The sequence below is a fragment of the Haemaphysalis longicornis genome, unplaced genomic scaffold (genome assembly GCF_048455015.1).
Source record: "Haemaphysalis longicornis isolate Haplotype H1 unplaced genomic scaffold, Haemaphysalis longicornis Haplotype H1 scaffold_7, whole genome shotgun sequence".
Lineage (NCBI taxonomy): Eukaryota > Metazoa > Arthropoda > Arachnida > Ixodida > Ixodidae > Haemaphysalis > Haemaphysalis longicornis.
In genome coordinates this window covers 181,992,738-182,015,651 of record NW_027526422.1, presented here as the reverse complement: position 1 = coordinate 182,015,651, position 22,914 = coordinate 181,992,738, and the positions used below count along the sequence as shown (strand labels likewise).

The following is a 22,914-nucleotide window of genomic DNA, read 5'->3' as shown; positions in this document are numbered from 1 at the left end:
CTAGAGGATATTGTGTGTTGTTTCGTCAAATGACGACGCCAGGGCCGGAAGGGTTAAGTGCGTGTGCGTCTTTTGTTGAGCATGCAAATTAATCTTGGCGAGCCTTCTTCCGCTTACACGCTTATTTTCTCGCACACCTGACTTGTTTCTGCCAGCGCCTATTCACCATTTCTCGATCCAACGGGTCACCCAAATCACGGTTTAGAGCAACTACTGAGTAACAAGGGCGGCCGAAGAACTGCCTATTTATGCGGGTTTTTTTCCGAATGCGTAAAAGTTCGCAAGTCCGAAATAAAACAAAAGACAGTATTCGTGAAGTATATTTACGTTCTATTCTGATTGGCATACCGAATGGTATAGTGTCTCGCAGCGTCGGAGGTCTCAACTAAAAAACGAGTCTAAGGGCAGGCATGTATTAACGTAACCTTTTTATTCTCCCGTAAGCTTCATAGGCTGGAAAACATTGCGATAGACTCGTTTGTACAATGTTTACAGTAATAAGTCCCGTCGAAAAGGAGAGAGCGGTAACATCTGTTTGAATGCATGCGAATGTATGTATAATATTGCATTCAATGCTCAAACTTCATCTAAGTGCTGATTGATTCAATACTCTCACATAAATCGGGCAAAAAAAGTGTTGTGCGCGACTTTTCAAAATCTTTCAGAAACAATTATTTCATCAGCGCAACCAAAATAGGCGTCCTCATAGAACGCCTTTTTTTCCCCTTATCCCCTGAAAATAACTTATTTTCAAGTGTGAAATTCGCAAATACTCGGCCGAACTCATTTCGTTCAGTGCTGCCGAAGCGGCTGTTAAGTGTTCCACATAGATCGACAGTGAAATGTTTCGTTCAGTGTATTACAATTCACGGCGCTGCAGATCGTGCAGTCGGGAACCGATGAGGGAAAACGTGGCATTTGTATGCGTACCAAGTTCTGCGTTTAGGAATAACTTGGAGACACACTCTTGCATAAAATACTCCCAGAACCTGATTTATTAAAAAAACGAATTTATCCATAATTTCTGGCGATACAAAAAACAAAGCCAGTATAGCACATGAGGACGCGTTCCTATGTAGCAGACTACAATCAGTTTTGCCATCGTCGACTTGCAAAGTGAAGCACTGGCGTTCGGTGTCTTCATCGTAGCGTACGAGTGTGCGCTGGGCAGGGAACAATAGTTGGTCTGAGCGTACGTAAAGAGATGACGGTGATAGAAAGCCCGGCTCGCTCAGGCAGGGGCCAATGGGTAGAGCAAAGAGTGGGGCGCCATTATAGCCTCGAGGTGCGGTCCATGATCCCCCTTTCTCAAGAATCAAGATTGTGTGGTGTGAGGAACGTATTTGGGAAGAGTTCTTGTCGTCTGCCTGCGTATGTAACGGTATTCCAGTTTCTTAGCATATGCCTTCGAAGTCGCAACCAACCTAAGTTCGTGTCAGCTAGGCGATTGCAGTGTGCTTGAAGCTTTGAAAGGCTCACGTTCTCCCGGCTTACGCACAAAGGGGTGAGGGAAGAGGAATCGCCAAAATCAGTAAAATCATTTTGTGGAGCACCTCTGGCCAGTATTACTGCTATTAAGAGACTAGCTCTGAAGAATCTCATCAATCGGGGCTTTTTTTTATTTTCTTAATATTTCGCCTGGACCCAAACTTCTTCGTTAGTGTCGCAGATTTCTGTGACATCTTGGTGGCCTGGCTGAAATAAATTCCCCTACGCGCATACAACAGATTCCACGCGTATTGGTTAACGCGCAAACACAATTCGACCTCAATCCGCTTTTCGCGTTAGTGACGCATTGTGCCTCTGTAACGGAGAGTGAAGCAAATTCGTCAGTTGTGGCTACACTGTTCACTTTAACTTTTGTGACAAATTATTTGTGTTTATGAGGAAAAGTGCAGCCTGAGCCCATTTGCAATGCGCTAAGAAAGATAAATTCGGCCACCTCCCCGATTGAGATGCGAAGAAAACAGCGGAGCTGACCTTCACTATCTTTAACTTGGCTTTTCTTAAATCTGCCCCTCTTTAAGAAGCACGATCTTTAAAAAGCGAAGATTTCTTCGTCTACAATAAGTTAAAACAAAATCCACGATCCACCCTCCTAGAGTCCAAAATCCAAGCTGCCAAAGTTAGAAGCCACAGTCCAAAGTCAACGCCAGCGCTACGAACCCAAAGGAACTTATGTGCGCCCCGAATACAGTAATAGCGCAATCGGATAGACGCCGGTATCATAACGCGTGGGACCGAGGTTTGATTCTGACCGCGGGAAGCGTTTTTTTTTTTTTTTTTTCTAGAGGGGCGCGCTCCCCACTGCTGCTCGTGGGCTCCTTGCCTCCTCGCCACTTTCATTCACGCTTCTTCGCCTAGCATTTCCCCCTCTCCACTTCGCCGAGCAGAATTTTCTGTTAACAATCCACGCGGACAGGAGAAAGCTTAGAAAGCTCCGCTGCTAAAAAACACCAAGTGGTGTTCGCTGTCGCTGCGCCATCTATACCGTAACGACTGCACACAAGTTTGCACCGTGTCACTTGCACCGTGCACCGTGACGGGTCAGCGCTTGTCCCGTCTACTCCTCGACCCGTGTTTTTATTTAGCGCTTGTTTTCCGTGTCACTATACTAGCTCTGACCTCAAAGTTCTGATTTTCGCCCATTTCGTGGTTGATATGCAAACCGTTAAATGTTGTAACCCAGGGGACCATCTGACGACGCATCGCCATATATTGCCGGCGTCAGCACATCGGCAGGCAGCACAGTCAGAGTATCGTTAAAAAATGAGCAAAAAGAGACAGAAACGTGGCCTATCCAAGACTTTATTCTCGTATTTAATTATGCAACAGTAATCACTTCATTGTGCTCCTTAAAAGCAGACCTTGATTCGTATCCAGGAGGAGGTCAATGAGAACAATGCCCCAATTAATTAACGTACGCAAAGACACGTCTTCCAGTGGAGGACGGTCGAAAATATATCGTATTTCTGTGATTAAAAAATGTTTTACACTGACGCATATGCAGTATCCGCGGACTCCGACGTTCGGCGCGTCGAGAGCTATGGCCGCTCGTCGAGCACTGACGGTGTCGTTTTTGTGAACTGCGCTCGCTCGCAGACGAGTTTCCAGAAGGAGGTCGAGGAGATCGAGCTGCTGAAGACGAACAAGGAGACCATGCCGGTCACCACGGTGCAGCCCAGCTCCTTGCAGGCCTTCTTCGCTTTCTTCAAGGCAAGCCGCCGGCGCGCCCGAGAGGTGCACGCATGTGCTACCTTACGGTCGGATACTTTCTCACCACCCTGCGGTTGTGACATGATTTGGCCTGATGAAAGCGAGATTGGCTGTGCGAAGTGGAGTGGAAAGAAGCGGTGCGGCAGATAATTCCGGGTTTCTTGAATACGCGTTTTCAGCCGACAGAACCAGCGCGGTAACCCGGTAACTTTTGACACGCTTCAGGTATAAAAGAAATATCTGCATTTATGAAAAAACTGTGGTTGATTTACCTGTCATAAAAATCGGTAAAACACGAAAGTGAAATGTCCAGCGACATCTGCAGCTGAGCATGATTTGATGGTAGGCGGCTGCCTTGTAGGTGTGCTTGGCGAGCGACGTCCTGCTGCCGGGTCACTTCTGCAAAGGTGTACTGGCTTCATTTCCGTGACGGATATGACGTCAGTGAAATCTTAGTGTAGATGGTGCATAAAACACTTTCCTGTTAAAATGCAAAACCCGAAAACGAACAGCCCTAAGTATAACGTACTCTTTTGTTCTAGAGGTTGCTTCTCCGCAAGAAGACCCTGTGTGCAGGGGTGCATCTTTTACAGGCCGCTTGCTTCGTTGTACTGGCTTCACTTCCGTGACGGATATGACGTCAGCGAAATCTTTATGTATTCTGGAATTCGTGTTAAAAGATAACTGCACCAATGCATGAAAACAACTGTTTGCGCTCTTTGGAAATCTCAGAGTAGCTCTATTTGCGGTGCAACTTGCGGATGCGGTGGAGTTGCGGAGAGGACAAAATAGAAAAAGAGAGCTGTAGGAAGAGGATAATAACAGTTAATCAACGTCCGCTGTTTTATCACTAGTCCGGCGCAAGCATAGCCGTATAGACTTGTGTGAGATGTCAGTTGCGAGTGAGGTGCACTGTGCTTACGGCCAATCACAGAAACACTGAACTTGTTAGTGCCTATAGTTAGGAAACGTTACGCCCACTGTAGCACGTTTAGCCGCATACGTACAAAAGGACCACATAGCAAGAGAGACACGGCAATTAATGTTTACGCATCTGAATTAGAGCACTCCGAGAGCTGGGATCTAACAAAAAATCATGCTGGTAAGGTAGTATCTAGGTTTCATCGAACGAAGTGCTGTCGTGCAAGTAGTGCGCCCCTAAAACATTGCTTAGTACTACTGGCCTAAGGTCTGTGTCCCATAAAAACCCTGGCCGCCTGGGAAACAAAAGACAACGGTTGTGAACAGGGATGCTATCTGTTCACCGCTGCTGTTCCCCGGTGCAGGCCTCACGTGAGAGTAAAACTTCGCAGCAGAGCCCACGTCGTGGTCAAAGAGAGAGAATAAAACTTTATTTAGTTCCCAACTGGAGTTCCTAGGCGCCGGCCAAAACCCCTGGGCTCTGGCAGCGTTTTCCGCCAAAGAGACTAAAGTTGCAGAGGAAACCCACGTTTGGGTGTTAAAACGTGAGACTCAAACGCGTTACTCCGGTGCCGTAGAGGTACTTCGAAATGGAGCTGCTGCATTCAGCATCCATGCTCGATACGCGCTGAGGGCCAGTAGAGACAACGGGATTAACAGAAACGTTCCTATGCGCCATTGTGCAAGAGAAAATGATGACTCGTCGGCGCGAGTGCCGACCGGAGGAGGAACCCGACTGCGCATGCGCGAAACGGGCTGTAAACACGTATCCTTTATTTATTCGTCTCCATGCTATAATTCCCGTCGAGCCTACCGGCGTGCCTCCTCCTTTCCACACTTAGCTCCATGCACTAAATACCCTACGTAGGGAGTCGTCACTGTCTGTAAACGTCAACAAAAGTCAGTTCCGCTGCGCCCGATTACAGATTTACACCGGAGCTCGCTTACCGCTGCCGCCGTCATCGTTCCCGGTTGGTGGCGATGACGTCTTTCCGCGGTCGCTTGATTGGCACGGCTGAAGACTACGGCAGCTGCGGACTCCTAGCGCACACGGAAAATCGTTAAAAAGCATGGGGCAAGAGGGCGTCCTTGCGGAACTTCCCCGCGCTTGAACAGGCCTCGCTTCGCGAGTGCAGCGTTACCCCCGTCGTTGAGGGCCACCGCGCATGCGTCGTGGTGCAGGTTCGCCTGCTGCTGTTCCTGCGAGCGCCCATGCACGTGGTCCCGCTGGTGGTGCTGCCGGTGATCATGGTGCTGCTCAGCTACTGCTTCCTGTCCAAGAGCGAGGTGCCCGTCAACAAGCTGGGCGTTTTCACGCCCGACTTCTACCCGGAGTCGAACGTCGTTCAGGCATACCGCACGGGCGCTCTGCAAGGTGACCTGTCTGCTCTGCCACTGTGCCCGGTGTAGCAATGCAGACTACTATGCTTGCCGTCTGCCGTTCTGATAGCCAAACCTTTTAGTTTTATCATCGAGAAAGGTCATCATCGATCAAATCCTTTCACTGTCTTCTTGTATTTGTTGCTAAGTAGATTTTGTTGGGCCATAATAGTGCAACCGTTTGAACTGACGGAACAAACAGAGGGAGGCAACAGCATGAGCGTGGAGTTAATTGACTCCCTCTATTTTCATTCTCAGTTCGCGCTGTCGTATCATTACGATTCTGTGCCAACCGGCCATGTTCTCGACCCTTTTGACCTTGAGCTAGCATTTGACGACATTCCACCACCTGATTTTCAAAACGGCATCTCGTCTCTCTCTTTCGTCATCGCGGGGCGAGCAGAGGCGCTGGTGAAGCTTTATGAGGAGTCAATGGCCAAGCAGAACATGACCGTCCTGTGGAACAACGGCGTCGTCACGCTGGACAACGTCGTGGCCGACACTTACTACGCCCAGGTTCCCGAGAACCTCGGCGGAGAGTACAAGGTAATCCCAAAGGTATACCAACACAAATACGGTTCCTGCTGAGCCTTGGGTGTTGCGCGGGTTCCGCCGTGCCGCCCGATGGCGAAGCAGCGAAGCGAGCATGCCATGCCGGGCGCCCCCTGTTTCAGAAACCTGCAGGCCACCCCTCCCTTCTGGCGCAGTACACGAGCCCGCTGACGATGCTGTTCAACGACTCGCACGTGCACACGCTGCCAATCCTGCAGTCGGCGACGTTCAACGCACTGTACGCGGCGCTCGAGCGCAACGCGGCCGTGCTGGACGAGCGGAGGCTGCGCGTATCCGCCTTCCCGTGGCCGCAGCGGGGCGCCGAGAAGGTCTTCGACGCCCAGCTCTACACCTGGACCATGATGATGAGCGTCGTGCTCGCCTACATGCCCTCGCTCATTGCCGTCGAGGTGGTCGAGGACCGACAGGTGCGCGCCCTCCTTCCGCGGACCGTTGCGAGCTGCCATCGATTTATTAAACCGTCTGTGAACCATTACAGTGCCAGTGGTTACAGGTTATACCCGCCGCGGTGGCTCCGTGACTGCGTCGCTGAGCACACAGTCGCTAGTCCGACTCACACTGTTTTGTCATAAACGCGAAATTTACAAATGTCCCTTTGTCCGAAGATTCCGCTGCACGTAAAACAAATCTGTAGCAATTCATTAAACTGCGTCTTGCTCCTATTATGATAAACGTCACGCACACGGTCGTCCACGATTAGTGCAATACATTGCCCGAGACAGCCTCCAACTTGCAATGTGCTGGCTTCGAACGTTTCACGGTGCGACTCGTCTCAACCAGTCTGACTTATCCATGTTCCCCAACCAGCGTAGCTCTAAGCTACTCAGAGACGTGAAAGGACGCATTCACACAACTCGCAGATGGCAATAAAAACTCGCGCAAGTTTTCTTTCTTTGTTCGCTTGCCGTGCACGTTCGTTTTTGTCTGCATCGCTTCTCTTTCTAGGCATCTTCGATTTGCCATTTTTGGACTCCTGCCCAGGAACTGCTTCAGAGGAGCTGCGTATCCTCCTTGCCCAAAAAACTAAGCAGTCCTGAACTGCCCGCGAACTGCTCCGGACTGGCAAATAATAAAAACCACGCTCACTTGCTAGCCCAGAGAAGTGCTGGGCAGTTCTTTGGCAGTCCAGGACTGCTTTTGCAATAGAAGTTCTATAAGCAAAAATGATACGCAGCTGCTCTGGAGCAGTACTGGGCAGTTCCTAGGCAGCCCAGAACTTCTCCAGAGCAGCTCTATTTGCCCATGACACTTCTATTGCAAAAGCAGTCCTGGACTGCCAAAGAACTGCCCAGTACTGCTCCAGACTGCTATTGCAATAGAAGTTCCATGGGCAAAGAGGATACGCAGCTGCTCCGGAGCAGTACTGGGCAGTTCCTTAGCAGTCCAGGACTGCTTTTGCAATAGAAGTCCCATGGGCAAAGAGAGCTGCTCTGGAGCAGTTCTGGGCAGTAGTCCGAAAATGGCAAGTAAACGTCATTCTGTGCGCTGCGCGTGTGGTCAACGCGCAGAACAAGGTGAAGAACCAGCTGCGCGTCTCGGGCCTCCTGTTCACGGGCTACTGGCTGACGGTGCTGCTGAGCCACGCGGTGCTGTACCTGAGCACGGTGCTGCTGACGCTGCTGGCGCTTGTAGCGCTCGAGGTGCCCTTCATCACGGAGCCCGTGGCGCTGCTCGCCATCGTGTCGCTCTTCCTGCTCTACGTGCCGGCCTCGCTCATCGTCTGCTACGTGCTCACGCACCTCTTCAACAAGCACGAGACCTCCAAGGGTGTCCTGCCCTTCCTGGCCCTACTGGTGAGTGCACTGCTCGCCTCTTAAGGGGGCCCTGTAACGTCCTTTGTAAACATGCGTCACGCGTAGCCAACAGGCGCGTAGTTGGCGTGTAACGAGGCCTGTAGTTCAGTTTTTAGGGAGCTCTACAAGATAAACTCAGCCCTCCCGTGGCCTCAGACCCCGGCATCCCGGCTAGCACGCTTTCCGCAATCATGAAGGGAAAGTACGCGATCATCCGAGCCACTTGGCCTTGAATTGCGTCGAAGAAAAATAACTTCAAGACCACCCCGCACGAGAACTTGAAGGAAGCCCTGTTCACGTGGTTGAAGGCTATGCGATCCAAGAACGTTCCGCTAAGCGGGGAAGTACAACAAGAGAGCTGTGTTTCGCGCGTCCGCTGGGGTTCACGACTTCAGGGCAAGCCCTGGCTGGCTTATTCATTTCACAGGGGAATTTCAGTGCATTGATAAATTATCGGCAGGCGAGCGCTGTGGCAATTACGATGTCATGGTAACTGCTGGGATGCTCCTCCCTCTAGACATCAAATTTATGGAATATTTATGGAATTAACTGCTGGTAATATGACAGTCCCGATTTTACGAAGTTCCCGATTTAACGAAATAAATCGCGGTTCCCGGTGACTTCGTTAGGTAGGATTTTAACTGTACGTCAATACAATACGTCTAAAGGGAGTACTACTATCAAGGGGTTGGTGTCCCTTTTTTCTTTAGCGGACGCCCATTTCAGAGGCTGCGCACCAGGTTCTTATAGGGGCAAAGCCCCTTAGGGGCTCGGGCTGTCGGTGTCTCACGTCGTCGTCGTCGTAACCATCGTCTCATGTAGTCACGGTGATAAAACACCGGGACACTCGTTTACGCTTCGCGCTGGAACGTAACGCGTCCTAAAAGGCACACCGGGACACTCTTTACGCCACGCGCTGGAACACGTCGCAACGCGTACAAAAAAAAACGGGACACTCGTTTACGCCTCGCGCTAGAACGCTTCGTGCTTCAAAGCAGACTTTTACAGCAAAGCTATGTAGCTCTACCCCCCAACGGTCTAATTTCTGTTGAAAAAAAAAGCTCCACTGCGCAAAGAATACACTTGTACAGTGCGTGCTACGGCCCTCCCCAGGTTTCACGTTAGTGGAGATGGCCCGAAATTTTTTTCATCCGTTGCATTGCTGTATCCCACGTTCGGGGCAGATTGCCATTCGTTCAAAGAGGTGCTTCGGAAATATGGCGAAAAGTGCCAGTCATTCGTAACTTTCTTCAACGCACGGTACTGGCATAAGTTTTTAGGGTTGTCAAAAAGGTTACGCGGCAGACACACGTGCGTCCGAGCAATCCGGTTTCCGACGCGGAGCGGCAAAATATCTGGAAGGTTGGACGCGCGCAGGAGCGGCCGATCCGGGCAGTACTGCGGCATCCAAACCATGTTCTCCGAGTGGGAGACGGGTGCGCAAACACGCCCTCTTCCGATCATGTGTTTCGCCCTTCAATAAAAGGATGCGTCTTCCATAACCAAGCGTTTGAATTTAGCGCCTCCGTTCCCCTCCCCCCCCTCCCTCTCTCTCCTTGGTGCCCAGAGCTCCATGTTTCCGGCCGTGCCAGTGACCATTCTGGACATGATGGGCTCTTCGCGCAGCGCCACCGCCCTGCACTACACGCTCTGCCTGCTCGTTCCGTTCTACATACCCAACGGAGGGCTCTACTACATCACCAAGGTGGGTGACAGCCGATCAATCAGTCAATCAGTAGATCAACCGAGCAATCAATTAATCATTCAACCCAAAGGTCGACTAATCGATCGATCAAGGTTTATTGTGCAACGAATATACTCGCACAGGATGGAGGCTGTGACAAAGGTGCTTTTCCTCACGCTTTGTCACCGTGCGGTGGTGCACGCTTTACAGGGGGATACAGTACACGTCAGGCTGCACCAATTTTTATTCTTAAAATAATTCTCCGAAGTAGCCGACCTGTGAGTGTTGCTAGGAGTACCGACCCCTTCGTTATTTACACCCGTTAGTCGCACTGCGGAGTGAACCAGGTATACCGTGTCCTCGCAGACGTCAGTGACCATCGAGACGAGGCTCTCGAACGGGTACGAGGCGGACCGGTGGATGTTCTTCGACTGGGAAAACAACATCCTCATCACCTACATCGCCGTGAGTGGTGGTGCATAGCACTTAATTATGCTTACGCCTATAGGCAGCGAATGACCACTGTTCTTCCTTCCTTGTTCCGGGGGCGGGTGCGGGGCAGTGCGCGATCCACATGGTGGTGTACTACTTCCTGCTGCGGATGGCCGACATCGGCAAGGCCGGCGGCCGGGTGGCCGACGCCTTCTGGATCACGCGCCGCATCATCGACATCACGCCCAACGGGGACCTGCCCGAGAAGGAGGACCCGGACGTCAAGGCCGAGCGGCTGCGCGTCTCGCAGATGGACATCAGCCTCATGCCCAAGGTGGGTGTGAGGATGACCTCCTGCTGCCGCCAACATGCCGTCTCTTAATTAGCGCTCGGAGGGGGGAGAGAGAAACAGGGAAGGAGAGAGAGAGAGAGAGAGAGAGAGAGAGAGAGAGAGAGAGAGAGAGAGAGAGAGAGAGAGAGAGAGAGAGAGAGAGAGAGAGAGAGAGAGAGAGAGCACGGACACAATAATAAAGAAGTACACAGACCATGACACTTCTTTTTTGCTCTGTCCGTGTCGAGTGTGCCCAACTTGAAGATGTTCAAGAACCCCTACTACGAACTAGCCCAATTGTCGATTCTTGTAGACAGAGGGAGGAGGAGGGAGAGGGAGCGTTAACGAATAGTGAAGAGGTTAGCCATACTAAAGGCCTGGGTTGCTACCTAACGGAAACAGAAGGGATAAAAAACCAACAGGAATGGCACAAACTAAGGCGAATGAAAATTCGAAGGGCATTAACAAGACAAGAGAAAACCATATTTCACAATTCCCCACGCCAATGCGTGGGCCGCAGAAGCAGTGGGTACACCAAACAAAAATCTACAAAACAGACAACAGTAAAGCAGAGACATAAAAGTTAAGAAAGAACGTGGCGCTCTAAGTTTCCGAGAAAAGTATTAGAATGAAAAATGTCAGAGGTCAGTGAATTCCAGTCTTCCACAGTTATAGGGGAAAAATTAAAGTAGACTACTTTAGGGTTAGAGGACGTTGTCCCATCCCGCAGCTGTTGTAAAGATCGGGGGAGCTTCTGTCCCTAGCTCAGCGTCAGCATGAGTACGCCGTGGTCTAAGAATAAGGAAGGGCTCAAGTCTGGCTAATCTCGAGACTCTATTGTATCGCTGCATCCCTTTTGAAGCCAACGTTGGCACGCGAAGCGGCTCGTACTAGAGAGCAACGGCAGTGCGTCTTGCAACAACGGCTGATTACAAGCGCGTCGTGCCGGCGCGTGTGTCACGCATGCGCACTGGGGCCAGGTGATGGTTGTGCCCACACGCAGTGTCATCGACAATACATCGTGTCGTGTGGGAACCGACTGTGAGGTCCCAGTGCCACCTACGGAGATATCTGAAACCTCCGCTGCCGGCTTAATTCGGTCACAAACTACTCTCCTCAGACTTCTAAAGTAGCCCCGGCTTTGCAATTGAATCATGTAACTAAAATTAGATTTCTGTAAGAAAGCTCTAAGAAAAGGCAAGCGTGGCAGGGGGCGGCAGAAATTTCGATGGGGAGATGAGACCAAGAAGTTTGCGGGAATAAATGGGAGAGGCCTTTGCCCTGCAGTGGGCGTAGATATGATGATGATGATCATGGTGATGATGAAACCTATTAAAAGACGCATCGCACTCTGCGTCACCGAGAATAACCATGTGTTAAGGACAATTTGCTTTGTCATCGCGTGTATTAGAGCGGGAAGGGGGGGACGAGACACTGAACCCTTTGCGCCGTGTCTCGTGACGTAAAAAAAAGAACACACGAGGCATTATCAGCGCTACATCATACACCTCGCGTTCGAGCAGAAGCTTTCAAATGCAGCGGCTGTGCTTACGAGGTACGCCCGTAAGGACGCAGTGTTCGAGCTTCTTACAGGGTTCCCTCTGTCTCTCTCTCTGCGCAGCCTCCCGTGGTGTACGTTCACGAGCTCCGCAAGGTGTACGAGGAAGGGGCCAGGTGCCGACCGCGCAACCACGTCAAGATCGCCATCCGCAACCTCTCCCTCGCCATAGACACCGGCGACATCTTCGGCCTGCTCGGACCCAACGGCGCCGGCAAGACGTCCACCATGAAGGTCATCGTGGGCGAGGAGAGCCCGTCCAGCGGAAGGGTGAGCGAGCCTGGACAGCCAGCCAGCTTCCGCTTCCGGCGTACCTTACTTCCGCTTCCGGTGTACATCTGACTTTGTAGGCCTGTGGTGCGAGCAAGATATCTGACGTAACGTCTGTCATAATCACGATGTCCATTTCTATCATTGTCCATCCTACTCTCACTTAGAACTAGTAGTAGTAATAACGGTAGTAACAGTGGTAGTATTGTAGTAGCAGTAGTAGTAGTTGTAGTATTACTGGTAAAAGTAGTAGTAATAGTAGTAGCGGCAGTAGTAGCAGTAGTAACAGTGGTAGTATAATGGTCGCAGTAGTTAGTAATGGCAGCGGTAGTAGTAGCACTAGTAGTGGCGGTACAAACATGGACGTTTGAATTTCCCGCGCGTGCAGGTGGCCGTGGGCGGCTACGAGATCACGTCCAACCTGTGCCGGGCGTTCAAGATGCTCGGCTACTGTCCCCAGCACGACGCTCTGTGGAACAACCTGACCATCCGCGAGCACCTCAAGCTCTTTGCCTCGCTCAGGGGAATACGCTCCAACGAGATCGAGCCTGTCACCAACTGGTGAGGGGAAAACGAGAAACCGTCCTAACAACCCGCAAGTGGTGGCTGCGCACGACTTGACGCGAATCTGTTTCAATTTTTTGCCGAGTACCCCGACAGCGGCAACCCTGTATAACGCTCCGCATGTCCACAAAAACGCATAATTGACAAATTTCACAAATTCAATCCTTCTAGTAGTGTAAATTGAGATAATTTGTCAAAATAAATTTAGCAATAAACAGAACATTAGAAATTTAAGAGAAAATAAAAATTAACCAACGAAATCAAGATGTCTACCTTATAATACACCGAATAAAACAACCCCGCAAGCATAAACAGAGACACGCAAAAAAAAAAAAGGAAAACGTGGCATCTGCACCAAAATTCAGAGATAATTCCACCAAGGAAAAAAATGATAAGAGAACAGGCGTAGGAACGCCTCCGCAATAGAAGATAATTTCCTATTTATGCATATTATGTGATTAAAGGGACCCTGCAACACTTTTGATGAACGTTTTCGCTCTTTCCTTCGTGTCTGGAAGCACTGCGAAAGCTACAGTTATCGCCAGCACGGAGCGGCACTGCGAGATTTGCTCGTCGCCCCAGATACGCGTTCCGTTTCTGCTTTGTTTTTGTGGCTTTATTTCTAAATGTGCTATCGAAAAGCGTTCATTGCTGCAACAGAAGGAAAACCGGCCAACAGCCGCTACATATCCTTAATGACGTAATTCGGGCCGTCAAAGAACGTCAAGACCGGGAAAGAGAGAGAAATATTTTGAGCGAGTTTCCAAGTTATCTGATGAGCACAGAGCAGTGATTTTTGGCTGAAGTACTTTGCGACCCCCTAATCTTGGTGTGTTGGGTGGCTACGTTGTGCAAGCACTTAAGATTTCAAAAAAAGTTGAACAAAGTGTTGCAGGGTCCCTTTAATTAATATTGGAGTTATTATCTCCGCATTGAAAATCAGTGAAGCTAGTTTGTATCAGATTCGATACCTTTACCATTTGGCCTGTCTCACACGGCGCTTAATGTTTCAGTGCTTCCGGGTACAGCGTAGATATAGTGCGGTCGCATTTTCACCACCCTCATTGCATAGTTGTACAGTGGCAATTCCTCGCCGCAGGTTGATGGACAAGCTGAACATTCGAGAGCACGCCGACAAACGGGCTAAGCAGCTGTCGGGAGGAACAAAGCGAAAGGTATGTGCTCAGTGCTTTGTTGGATCACGAAGGCAAAAAGAAAAAAAAATTACCCGTAAAGTGTTCGTTGAATTCACGGGTGTTTGTTTTAAAAATTACGCCCACCTCCCCTCGCGGGAACCCTGGTGTGATGCGACGCTGAGGGGGGTTGAAGCGCAAGTGGAGAGCAACCGTCGACCGAAAGGCCGCCGGAGAGCGGCACACCGGTTATATGCGCAGCGCGCTCGAAGGAGAGGAGACCGCGGAGAGAGAGTGCCGCGGCTATGACGCAACACAATCCACTTTAATCCAATCCAAGCCAAGCCAAGCCAAGCCAAGCCAATCCAATCCAATCGAATCCAATCCAATGCCCCTCGCGAGAGAGTGTTCGCTATCGGAGAGGAGAGGGGGAGAGTGGCTGCGGACAACAACGGACGCACGCAGGAAGGACAGGGCCACCTACAAGAGATGCTCTCAGCGTCGCATCTAATAACCCCAGCCAGACGTGATGCTTAAAGCCAAAACGTTTATCCTGAACCGCTACGACTTGAGGCTAGCCGCTTACTTGTATAAATACTCAAAGCGAAGTGAACTGCAGCTGCATCGAAGTGCTGCGATTTTTAATTAAGGAAAGCACAGTGGGCTCCCGTAAAGTAGAAATAGCTTGAAGAGAAGTCCCCTCAGCTTGAACGACCGAGGAGTCAGTTGTTTAGATTTACATTCCTCAGTAAAAAGTACTCTATCCAGTACTCTAACTAGACGGATAAATAAAAGCACTTTCCAGGGGCGGTGTTCTCGTGTTTGTCCGTTTTGAAAACGTCCGTTTTGCGTCCGTTTTATTGTGAGATACTTCCAGTTGTAGGCGGGCCTTGGGTTGACTTTTTACGTAGCTGTTCTTGCACACATATATGAAACGACTAAACCTATTTTAAACTGCCTTTATGTGATTATTGTTGCGCCAGCGAACCAACAAGGTCACGAAAAATCGTCTGCTTGAAATCGCCTGCTCCGAGAAGCCGCGCCTCATAGATCCGCTGTGCTTGCATGTCGTCACATCCGGGTGTTCGCTTTTAGCCAATCAGGGCTTGCCAAAAACGGACCCAAGACGGACACAACACGAGAATACCGCTCCACGTTCCGTTTTACGCATACGGTCCACTACGGAACTAGGGAGCATATCCCCTCGAGTGGAGAGCGGCGGTCTAATTTCGGCGTTTCGTCGGATAAGCCGAAGCACGTGCAAAGAACGCGTTACGAAACGCCTTGTGCGAGAGGTTATAGCTTGCAGACGTCGAGTGCGCCTTTCTGTGGCCTCGACGGAGGGAAGCTTGGAAATGGATCCTGTTTGGATTTACTCTGTTCCAACAGAAGTCGCGCTAAGCGGTTCTAGGTTATCCGCATGCACGGGTCTCGTTTGGCTTAGCGGTCACATGAATGCAACTTTGCTAGCGCGTCTTATACAGTGAAACCCGGACGCAACTTTGCTCACGTGTCTTATAAAGTGAAACCTCGTTAAACCGTACCTAACGCAGACGCGAAGTGAGTACGTACGAACCGGCACTACGTTTTATTCGAATGTATTAGGTTAAAGGGGAACCGAGCCAAGCATTTGGCTGAACTACGCATAAAAAGAAACTGCGGCTTATGCGAGTACGGTTTAACGAGATTCCACTGTACTTTATAACTTACATTAAACTTAGTCTTGCTTTACTGGGAGTGTATAATGGTCTCTACTTAGGTGCACTGACCTCAAACAATTCTCCTTTTTAACCAATTGTCGCGTCCAACGAAGCCCATTTCTGCCCCCCAAAATTTTCAAACTTGCGGAGACACCGCACGGACAGAACGAAGCGCTTCGTCCGAGTACACTTTCATCGTTGAGTTCGTGCGATGTTTTGCAGTTTGCAGTAGTAGTAGTAGTACAGTGTCCTTCTCACGCGTCCTCCTCCTCTTCCTCCTCCTCCTCCTCCGAACCACAGCTGAGCTACGCCATCAGCATGCTGGGCAAGCCGCGCATCGTGCTGCTGGACGAGCCTTCGACCGGCATGGACCCGCAGTCGAAGCGCTTCCTCTGGGACACCATCTGCTCCACCTTCCCGCAGGGGGGAGACAGGGGCGCGCTGCTCACCACGCACTCCATGGAGGAGGCGGACGCCCTCTGCACCAAAGTGGGCATCATGGTGCGCGGGGCGCTCAGGTACGGCATTAATGCGCGGCACGCGGCCATCGATCGGCCACTCCATGTATATATAGGCCCGTTGTTTCGACTTCTTCTGCAGTGGAGGAGATCGCTGCTTAGAACCCACCCAATTTCGTATAATTACTCGCATTTCCGCTTTACGCAGTCGCCTCACATTTAAAACCGCGTGTGGTACTTGCTTCTGCCTTCCTATCGCAATGTACGGGTGCCATCATAAGTAATTGGAACAAGGATTTGTGAATATCACAACATATTTGTCTTACTGGCTTTGTGACAGTCGTTTGCGGTCTACAAAAAGCTTTTTCCATTAACGGGGACTCCTTTTAACACACACCAATGCAACCCGGCAGTTCCGGGAAGGAGAAATATCTGCGAATTTACGAGACCACGTCCCAGAAACATTTGAAGGCACCTGTACATCACGCCTGAAAAAAAAAAAAAAAACACTTACGCACGAAAAACGGGGGAAATAGGAGAGACAAACGCAGCGCAGCCTCACAATGACGTTTTATTGTAAAAATAAAAACCGCGCATGCCCATTGACGTCAACTACAGAAACGGGCAGAGTGCGCAGGCCTGCGTTCTATCAAATCACATGCTCTGCAATAAAACAGACTTCCCTTTTGTGCAACGTCACTGATGGTTGGCTGACACTATATTCACTGTACTGTCACGTAGCCAACGACGACGCAGGTACTCGGAGAAAAAAAAAGTTTATTGGAGCGAACTTGTGCTCCTCAATAAAGAAAACATAACCGTAGAGCCAGCATCACCAACGTGACCTACACAGATGAGCGTCTCGAAACGAATGCTGCGTTGTTTGGCTTGCGATCACTTATCCTTCGACGTTAATCCTTCGAGAACCATCGAATCGAATCTAGAACGTTGGCGATAAAAGACGAACATTCCATTCTTGTGACGACAGGCGATACTCTTCCTATCAAATCAGATAGCCTGCGTGGCATACAAAAGAAAGATACCGAAACGCGAGCTTCGCTTCTTAGATAATACAGCTGGGTGCGGCCAGACGCAGGCAACAGACAGACAGACAGACAGGCGGACAGACACAAACATACAAATCATCATCATCATCATCATCATCATCATCATCATCATCCCCAGCCTATCTACGCCCACTGCCCACTGCAGGGCAAAGGCCTCTCCCATTATTCTACAATCATCCCGGTCCTGTGCTAACTGCGACCAATTTATCTCTGCAAACTTCTTGATCTCATCTGCCCATCTAACTTTCTGCCGCCCCCTGCCACGCTTGCCTTCTCTAGGGATCCACTCTGCTACCCCTAATGACCAAGGGTTATCTTGCCTTCGCATTACATGCCCTGCCCACGTCCATTTCTTAATTTCTACTAACATGTCCTTAACACGCGTTTGTTCCCTGACCCACTCCGCTGTCTTCTTGTGCCTTAATGTTACACCTATCATCTTCCGTTCCATTGCCCGCTGAGTCGTCCTCAATTTAAGTTGAACTCTCTTAGTGAGCCTCCAAATTTCTGCCCCGTAGGTGAGTACCGGTAAGGTGCAGCTGTCATACACTTTCTTCTTCAGGGGCAATGGTAGGATGCCATTCCTTATCTGAGAATGTCTGCCGTATGCACTCCACCCCATTATTATCCTTCGAATTATCTCTGCCTCATCGTTGGGATTCGGGGTCACAACTTGGCCTAGGTAGATATATTCGCTTACCACTTCCACTGCCTCGCCACCTATCTCAAACCGCTGTGCTGTTCCGAGGTTATTGATCATTACTTTAGTCTTCCGCATAATAATTTTCAGGCATACGGTTCCACTCTGTTTGTCCAGTGCGGTAAGCATGCTTTGCAATTCGTCCCTCGAGTTACTTAGCAAGGCAACGTCATCAGCAAATCTGAGGTTACTGGGGTATTCTCCATTAACCCTTACTCCCTCCTGTTCCCAGTCCAATGTTCTGAATACTTAACATCGGAGAGTTGTGTCTCCTTGTCTGACGCCCTTCCTTATAGGTGCATACAAACATACAAACATTAAAACAAACATACAAACATTTAAACAAACAAACATACAAACAAACAAGCAAACAGTATCTACAAATGCAGAACATCTCTGACACTTCTCTTCTGCTCTCGGATCTCCTTTCGGCGTCGGCGCAGGTGCCTGGGCTCCACGCAGCACCTGAAGAACAAGTACGGCGCGGGCTACACGCTCGACATCAAGATGCAGCGGCAGGACGGCGCCTGGTTGAAGAACCTGAACGACCTGAAGGTGTACGTCAAGCGCGTCTTCCCCTCTGCCACGCTGCGGGAGGGCTTCCAGGACAGGCTCACGTACGACATCCCGCAGGCCGGGGTCACGTCGCTCGCAAACGTCTTCGTCGCCATGGACGAAGGTCAGTGACCCCCCTAACTCCGACCACCATGCGTAATGCACAGCTAGCGGCGTTATATCCTTCTCGTGCACCTACTAAGGCTGGGGGCGTCCGAAACAGACCACAGTGCACGAAGGCGCCCCATACAGATCCTGTCGATGACGGCACAGTTGTTGCGTTACTTTGCATAACCATGGTAAGGAAGCTATGAAGATAAAGACGTGGCTATACAGTTGAACCTCGTTACAACGAACACTGAGATAGCGAATTATCGGCTATAGCGAACTAACAGACTTTGGTTGGTCACGCTTTATTTCAGTGACACTTATTCTTTTATAACAAAACTGAAACCACGAGAGCCGCGCGATATCGGATATAACGAAGAATTATTTGACCAGGAGGCTGAGAAGCTATTTGGAAGACAACCCCGTAGTCCTAAACTGCAGAAGTATAATGGCCCTTTTGTTCGTGGACACTGCGGAAAACTTGATCCTGCTCAGTGCTCTGAGTATCCACCAGACGAGGATCAGATCCTTCGTCAAATAAATAAGGACGCAGTCCTGTTTTGTCAAGTGAACTCTGTTCTGGTGTAATTTCACGCACTCATGTTGCGGGAATTCACTGAGCTCGAAATGCAACAAGGAGAAAGGTAAGAGTCACCTTGTGTAAAGTGGGTTCGAAGCCTCAAAAAATGCACTCTTGTATCAAGTATTTTTGCGCGAGCCAGATTGTCGATTCGTTATAGCAGATTTTCGCCTCTACTGTTACAACGAGTATCGGTTATAACGACCTAGTTAGCTGTCCCGATACTACTTCGTAAAAGCGAGGTTCGACTGTAGTTGGGATAGCAAAGCGGTGTACACACTAAACTTTATTACACCCTTTTTGGCCGAAAAGGGTGTAAGAATGGCGACCACTTTTAAAAGGTATTTTGGCTAAAAAAAAGTGTACGGATGAAAAAAAAAGTGTTCGTGTGAACACCCCAAAAAAAGGGTGTAAGGTTGCTCAACACCCTAAAATAAGGGTGTGGCCAGGGCAGCAGCTACGCGTGGCAATGTGAATCGGAAAAGCACGCTACATTCAACCCAAACAGTCAATACGCACATGTTACACTTGGAACACAAATGAATTGAGCAAGAAAACCAACGGGATACAAGCGGTACAGGGGGTGCATACTTACTTAGTAATATGCTCTTCTTGCTTTTATATCCAGCAAAGGAAAGCCCCCCGACCGAGTCGGTGGGCTTGTCGCAAAAAACAGATATTTTAGCGCTATTTTTAGAACTACGGATTTTACTAGGAGAATATACAAATCAACCACGAATTTACAAAAACCTTTTAATTACGAGGTAGTTTTTATGTTCTATAAATACCAAAGAAATCTTCCCCGCCACCTCAACACCCTTCAAAAAGGGTGCTCATTATTTCAACACCATTTTTCCCAGAAGGGTGTAAAGCTACAAATTAGGTTGTTCGAAACTAAGAAAAAGGGTGTCAGAAAAGGCCGCCAACTAATAAAAAAGGTGAAGAGACCTCCAACTTTGGAGGCATTTTGTAACCTGTTTACACGAGTGGACTGAACATTTTCTACAAGCGGGGGGATTTTGTACCTCACGATGTTTAAAGCGATATGAATTAGCATAATTTATTACCAGTGAAGCTGTTTAAGCTTGAGCTAGTTTCGGTGGCATTAGCAAAAAAATACAAAGAAAAAGAACTTGCGGCGCCTGTAAAGGGTGCACCACCGCAGATGCGGTATTATAACAGTGAAGTCGGCTTTCGAGTTTGTTAGAGTGTGAGCACAAGGGGCGTATGCGTATGCGCACCTCTTACTATACCATTTACTACTACTACTACTACTACTACTACTACTACTACTACTACTACTACTACTACTACTACTACTAATAATAATAATAATAATAATAATAAGTGTTTATTGATGCCATAAAACAGGATACATATGCGGGTCTGCCTAGTCTTTTTTGGATTCTAAAAGGTAAAAAGATTGGTGCAGCTTACAATAGTGGTGCAAGGCTGGAGAAACAACATAGCTGGGGGTCGACCTAGCTTGCTTCTCCCTTGGATCCCCTGGAAGTTGAGGGGGGGGGGACACACTGGAACAAATTTATAAAATCCAGTTACACTTGTCCTCACCCCTCAGCGGTCATCCTAGCCTAGCAAGAATATTACAAAGCTTAGCAAACCTAACAAAACTTAGCAGCAGCGGAAGAAACTAGGTCAACCCCCTGCTCCGCTGTTCTTTTTTTGCAACTGAACACCTATTTCATACCGTTCCAACACCCTACAGAAAGCCAAGCGTGTTATGGTCGGTAAACGCTCTTTTCGCCACAGGACTATATTCTTTTTAATTTTGAAGGTTCAAATTGGTGTTTCAGATGTCAAAGGTAAACTTGGGGCATGAGGTGCACCGCGTATAGAAACGAGCGATCATTGCATACGAGCAATGTTTTTTTTTTTTTTTGCGTTTGAAAATTTCTTGCGAGTAGAGAAGTATTGAGGGGATGTCTTGTTCTTTACAGTGCCAGTGTGCATCCAAGCATGGCCTTATTCAATGAACAGCTGAACATCTTTTCCACACCCTTTCAACACCCTAAGAAAAACCAAGGGTGTTGAAGTTGATCAACACCCTTTTTTCACACAAAAAGGGTGTAGAGGTAGGAAAAGGGTGTTGAGATTCAAGAAAAAAAGTGCAAAGGCCTCCCAACACCCTTTTTCTACTTACGCTACACCCGTTTTGGCTAAAAGGGTGTAAACAAAGTTTATAGTGTGTATAGTATGCCTAATAGTGTGTAATCGAGCCGATCATTCGATTCTGCACACCCAGTCACGCACGCTTTCTCCTCCCCTTTCTCTCTCGCAGCCAAAGCCAAGTTCTCCATAGAAGAGTTCAGCTTCAGCCAAACAACGTTAGAACAGGTACGGCAACATTTGCAGTGTCTGAAGTTTTGTTACTGGTATTCCTGGGATACTCCCGGGTACTCCCTGGCAGATTTTTTGTCGCGTATATGTTCTGTAGCTCATATGAAAGCTAGCGTTTTATATAGCCCGGTAACCACAAGCAATTTATATACAAATTGGCGGAAAGAATTTTAATTTAGCACCAAGCTTTCTGAAATCGGAAGGCTGGCGGTTCGTAGTATCGAAACTTGGCACCACAATGTGTCCCGGTCACGTGACCTGCAAACGTAGCAGCTACTGTAACTGCTGAAACGTTTATTAACTTCTTGAAAACCTTTTGAACTCAAGTATTTGTATAAGTTTAAATTGTAGATGTATCTTTAAACATTATTTTGAAAATTTAAGACACGCCGCCCGCCACCGCCGGGTTGCTTTCAGTGTGGCTAACTGAGCCTCCATGCCCAAATACAACGGCAGCGTTCAGTAAACAGAAGTGAAGGAACTTTGAAGATTCTGCCCGAGTCAGGGTCGTTTCTTCTGCTGAAACATTCGATTTCTGTCTCCAAATACGCCAACGGCAGCTTAAAAAAAAGATGCACCCTGGCAGAACCGAACTGCGACCTACACAACGTGAAGCCAGATTCTACCTATCGTCTATCCCTATAGATGGCGCCTCCGTGCAAAATAGACTGGTTAATTTTAAAAAACACACATAAAGGAATAAGAAACCCTGCGATGCACATTTTTTTTAGCTGGGGACAAGTTTTTAAATACCGCTTTTCATCTCGCATACACACAAAAGTATGTTGCCGCGTACTGTATGTCATGGTTGCCAGCATGATTTTAGGGAGGACACGTACGGCTCGTAGATCATCAAAACCGTTTCTTGTTAAGGTGCTTTTTAAGTGATGCCCTTTCATTTGGCGTAGTGAACATATACTCGGCAAAAATGGGTTGTCTGTCCCTTTAAATGGTGGTTGCCAAAGGCTCCCATTTTCATTTGTTCTTGATGCACTCCGTGTGCTTCGTTAGTGCACCCTGAGAAACTCACCTGTAGCACATGCCTACGTCCCTGCAGGTGTTCCTGGGATTCGCGAAAGAACAAGAGCTAGCCCAGGAAGACGACGACGGCCAGATTCAGGCCTGAACAGTGTTCACTCTGCGTGCGCTCTTCTTATTTTTTTTCTGTGTCTGTGCCGCCGTTCATCTTCACACACTGCCTGCGTTTTTGAAGTCGCTCTCTGCCGCTGGTTTCCGCCGACTTGGACGCCTCATCGTGTTTCAAATAAACCATCTCCCATGCCCGATGAACGTTGCGTCTCCGCTGTTTCGTACCCGGTATAGGCGCAGTAAAAGCTCGTTAATTCGAAATCGGTTGCTACTTCCAACTTCCGGTTCATTCGAACTCACCCCCTAGACCCGGCACAGCCCTGTACGTTTCAATGGGGGAAAACTCGTGATAATTCGAACGCGTCGTAACCAGAACGATTAATTCGAACTCGGATTCCCTGGTTTCCATCGCTCCTCGCAGAAGAGGTCGGCCCAGAGTGATTA

General features: G+C 49.0%; 1 protein-coding gene across 12 annotated transcripts in view; it reads left to right on the top strand.

The window, feature by feature from the left end:
• LOC144147312 (cholesterol transporter ABCA5-like) overlaps window positions 1-22,671 on the top strand; it is a 130,131-nt gene extending 107,460 nt beyond the window's left edge. For 9 of the 12 annotated variants that reach the window (XM_077679422.1, XM_077679424.1, XM_077679421.1 and 6 more), the window contains 15 exons: window positions 3,103-3,216; window positions 5,320-5,512; window positions 5,921-6,075; window positions 6,192-6,497; window positions 7,599-7,883; window positions 9,451-9,588; window positions 9,934-10,032; window positions 10,130-10,333; window positions 11,952-12,158; window positions 12,547-12,719; window positions 13,822-13,897; window positions 15,856-16,073; window positions 18,224-18,459; window positions 21,323-21,378; window positions 22,439-22,671. In XM_077679422.1, coding sequence (XP_077535548.1) covers window positions 3,103-3,216; window positions 5,320-5,512; window positions 5,921-6,075; window positions 6,192-6,497; window positions 7,599-7,883; window positions 9,451-9,588; window positions 9,934-10,032; window positions 10,130-10,333; window positions 11,952-12,158; window positions 12,547-12,719; window positions 13,822-13,897; window positions 15,856-16,073; window positions 18,224-18,459; window positions 21,323-21,378; window positions 22,439-22,507 — 2,529 coding nt within the window. In that variant the 3' untranslated portion in view covers window positions 22,508-22,671. The remainder of the gene's footprint in view (window positions 1-3,102; window positions 3,217-5,319; window positions 5,513-5,920; window positions 6,076-6,191; window positions 6,498-7,598; window positions 7,884-9,450; window positions 9,589-9,933; window positions 10,033-10,129; window positions 10,334-11,951; window positions 12,159-12,546; window positions 12,720-13,821; window positions 13,898-15,855; window positions 16,074-18,223; window positions 18,460-21,322; window positions 21,379-22,438) is intronic. The other 3 variants (XM_077679420.1, XM_077679425.1, XM_077679419.1) reach the window with 2 other exon arrangements.
• The last annotated feature ends 243 nt before the right edge of the window (window positions 22,672-22,914 follow it).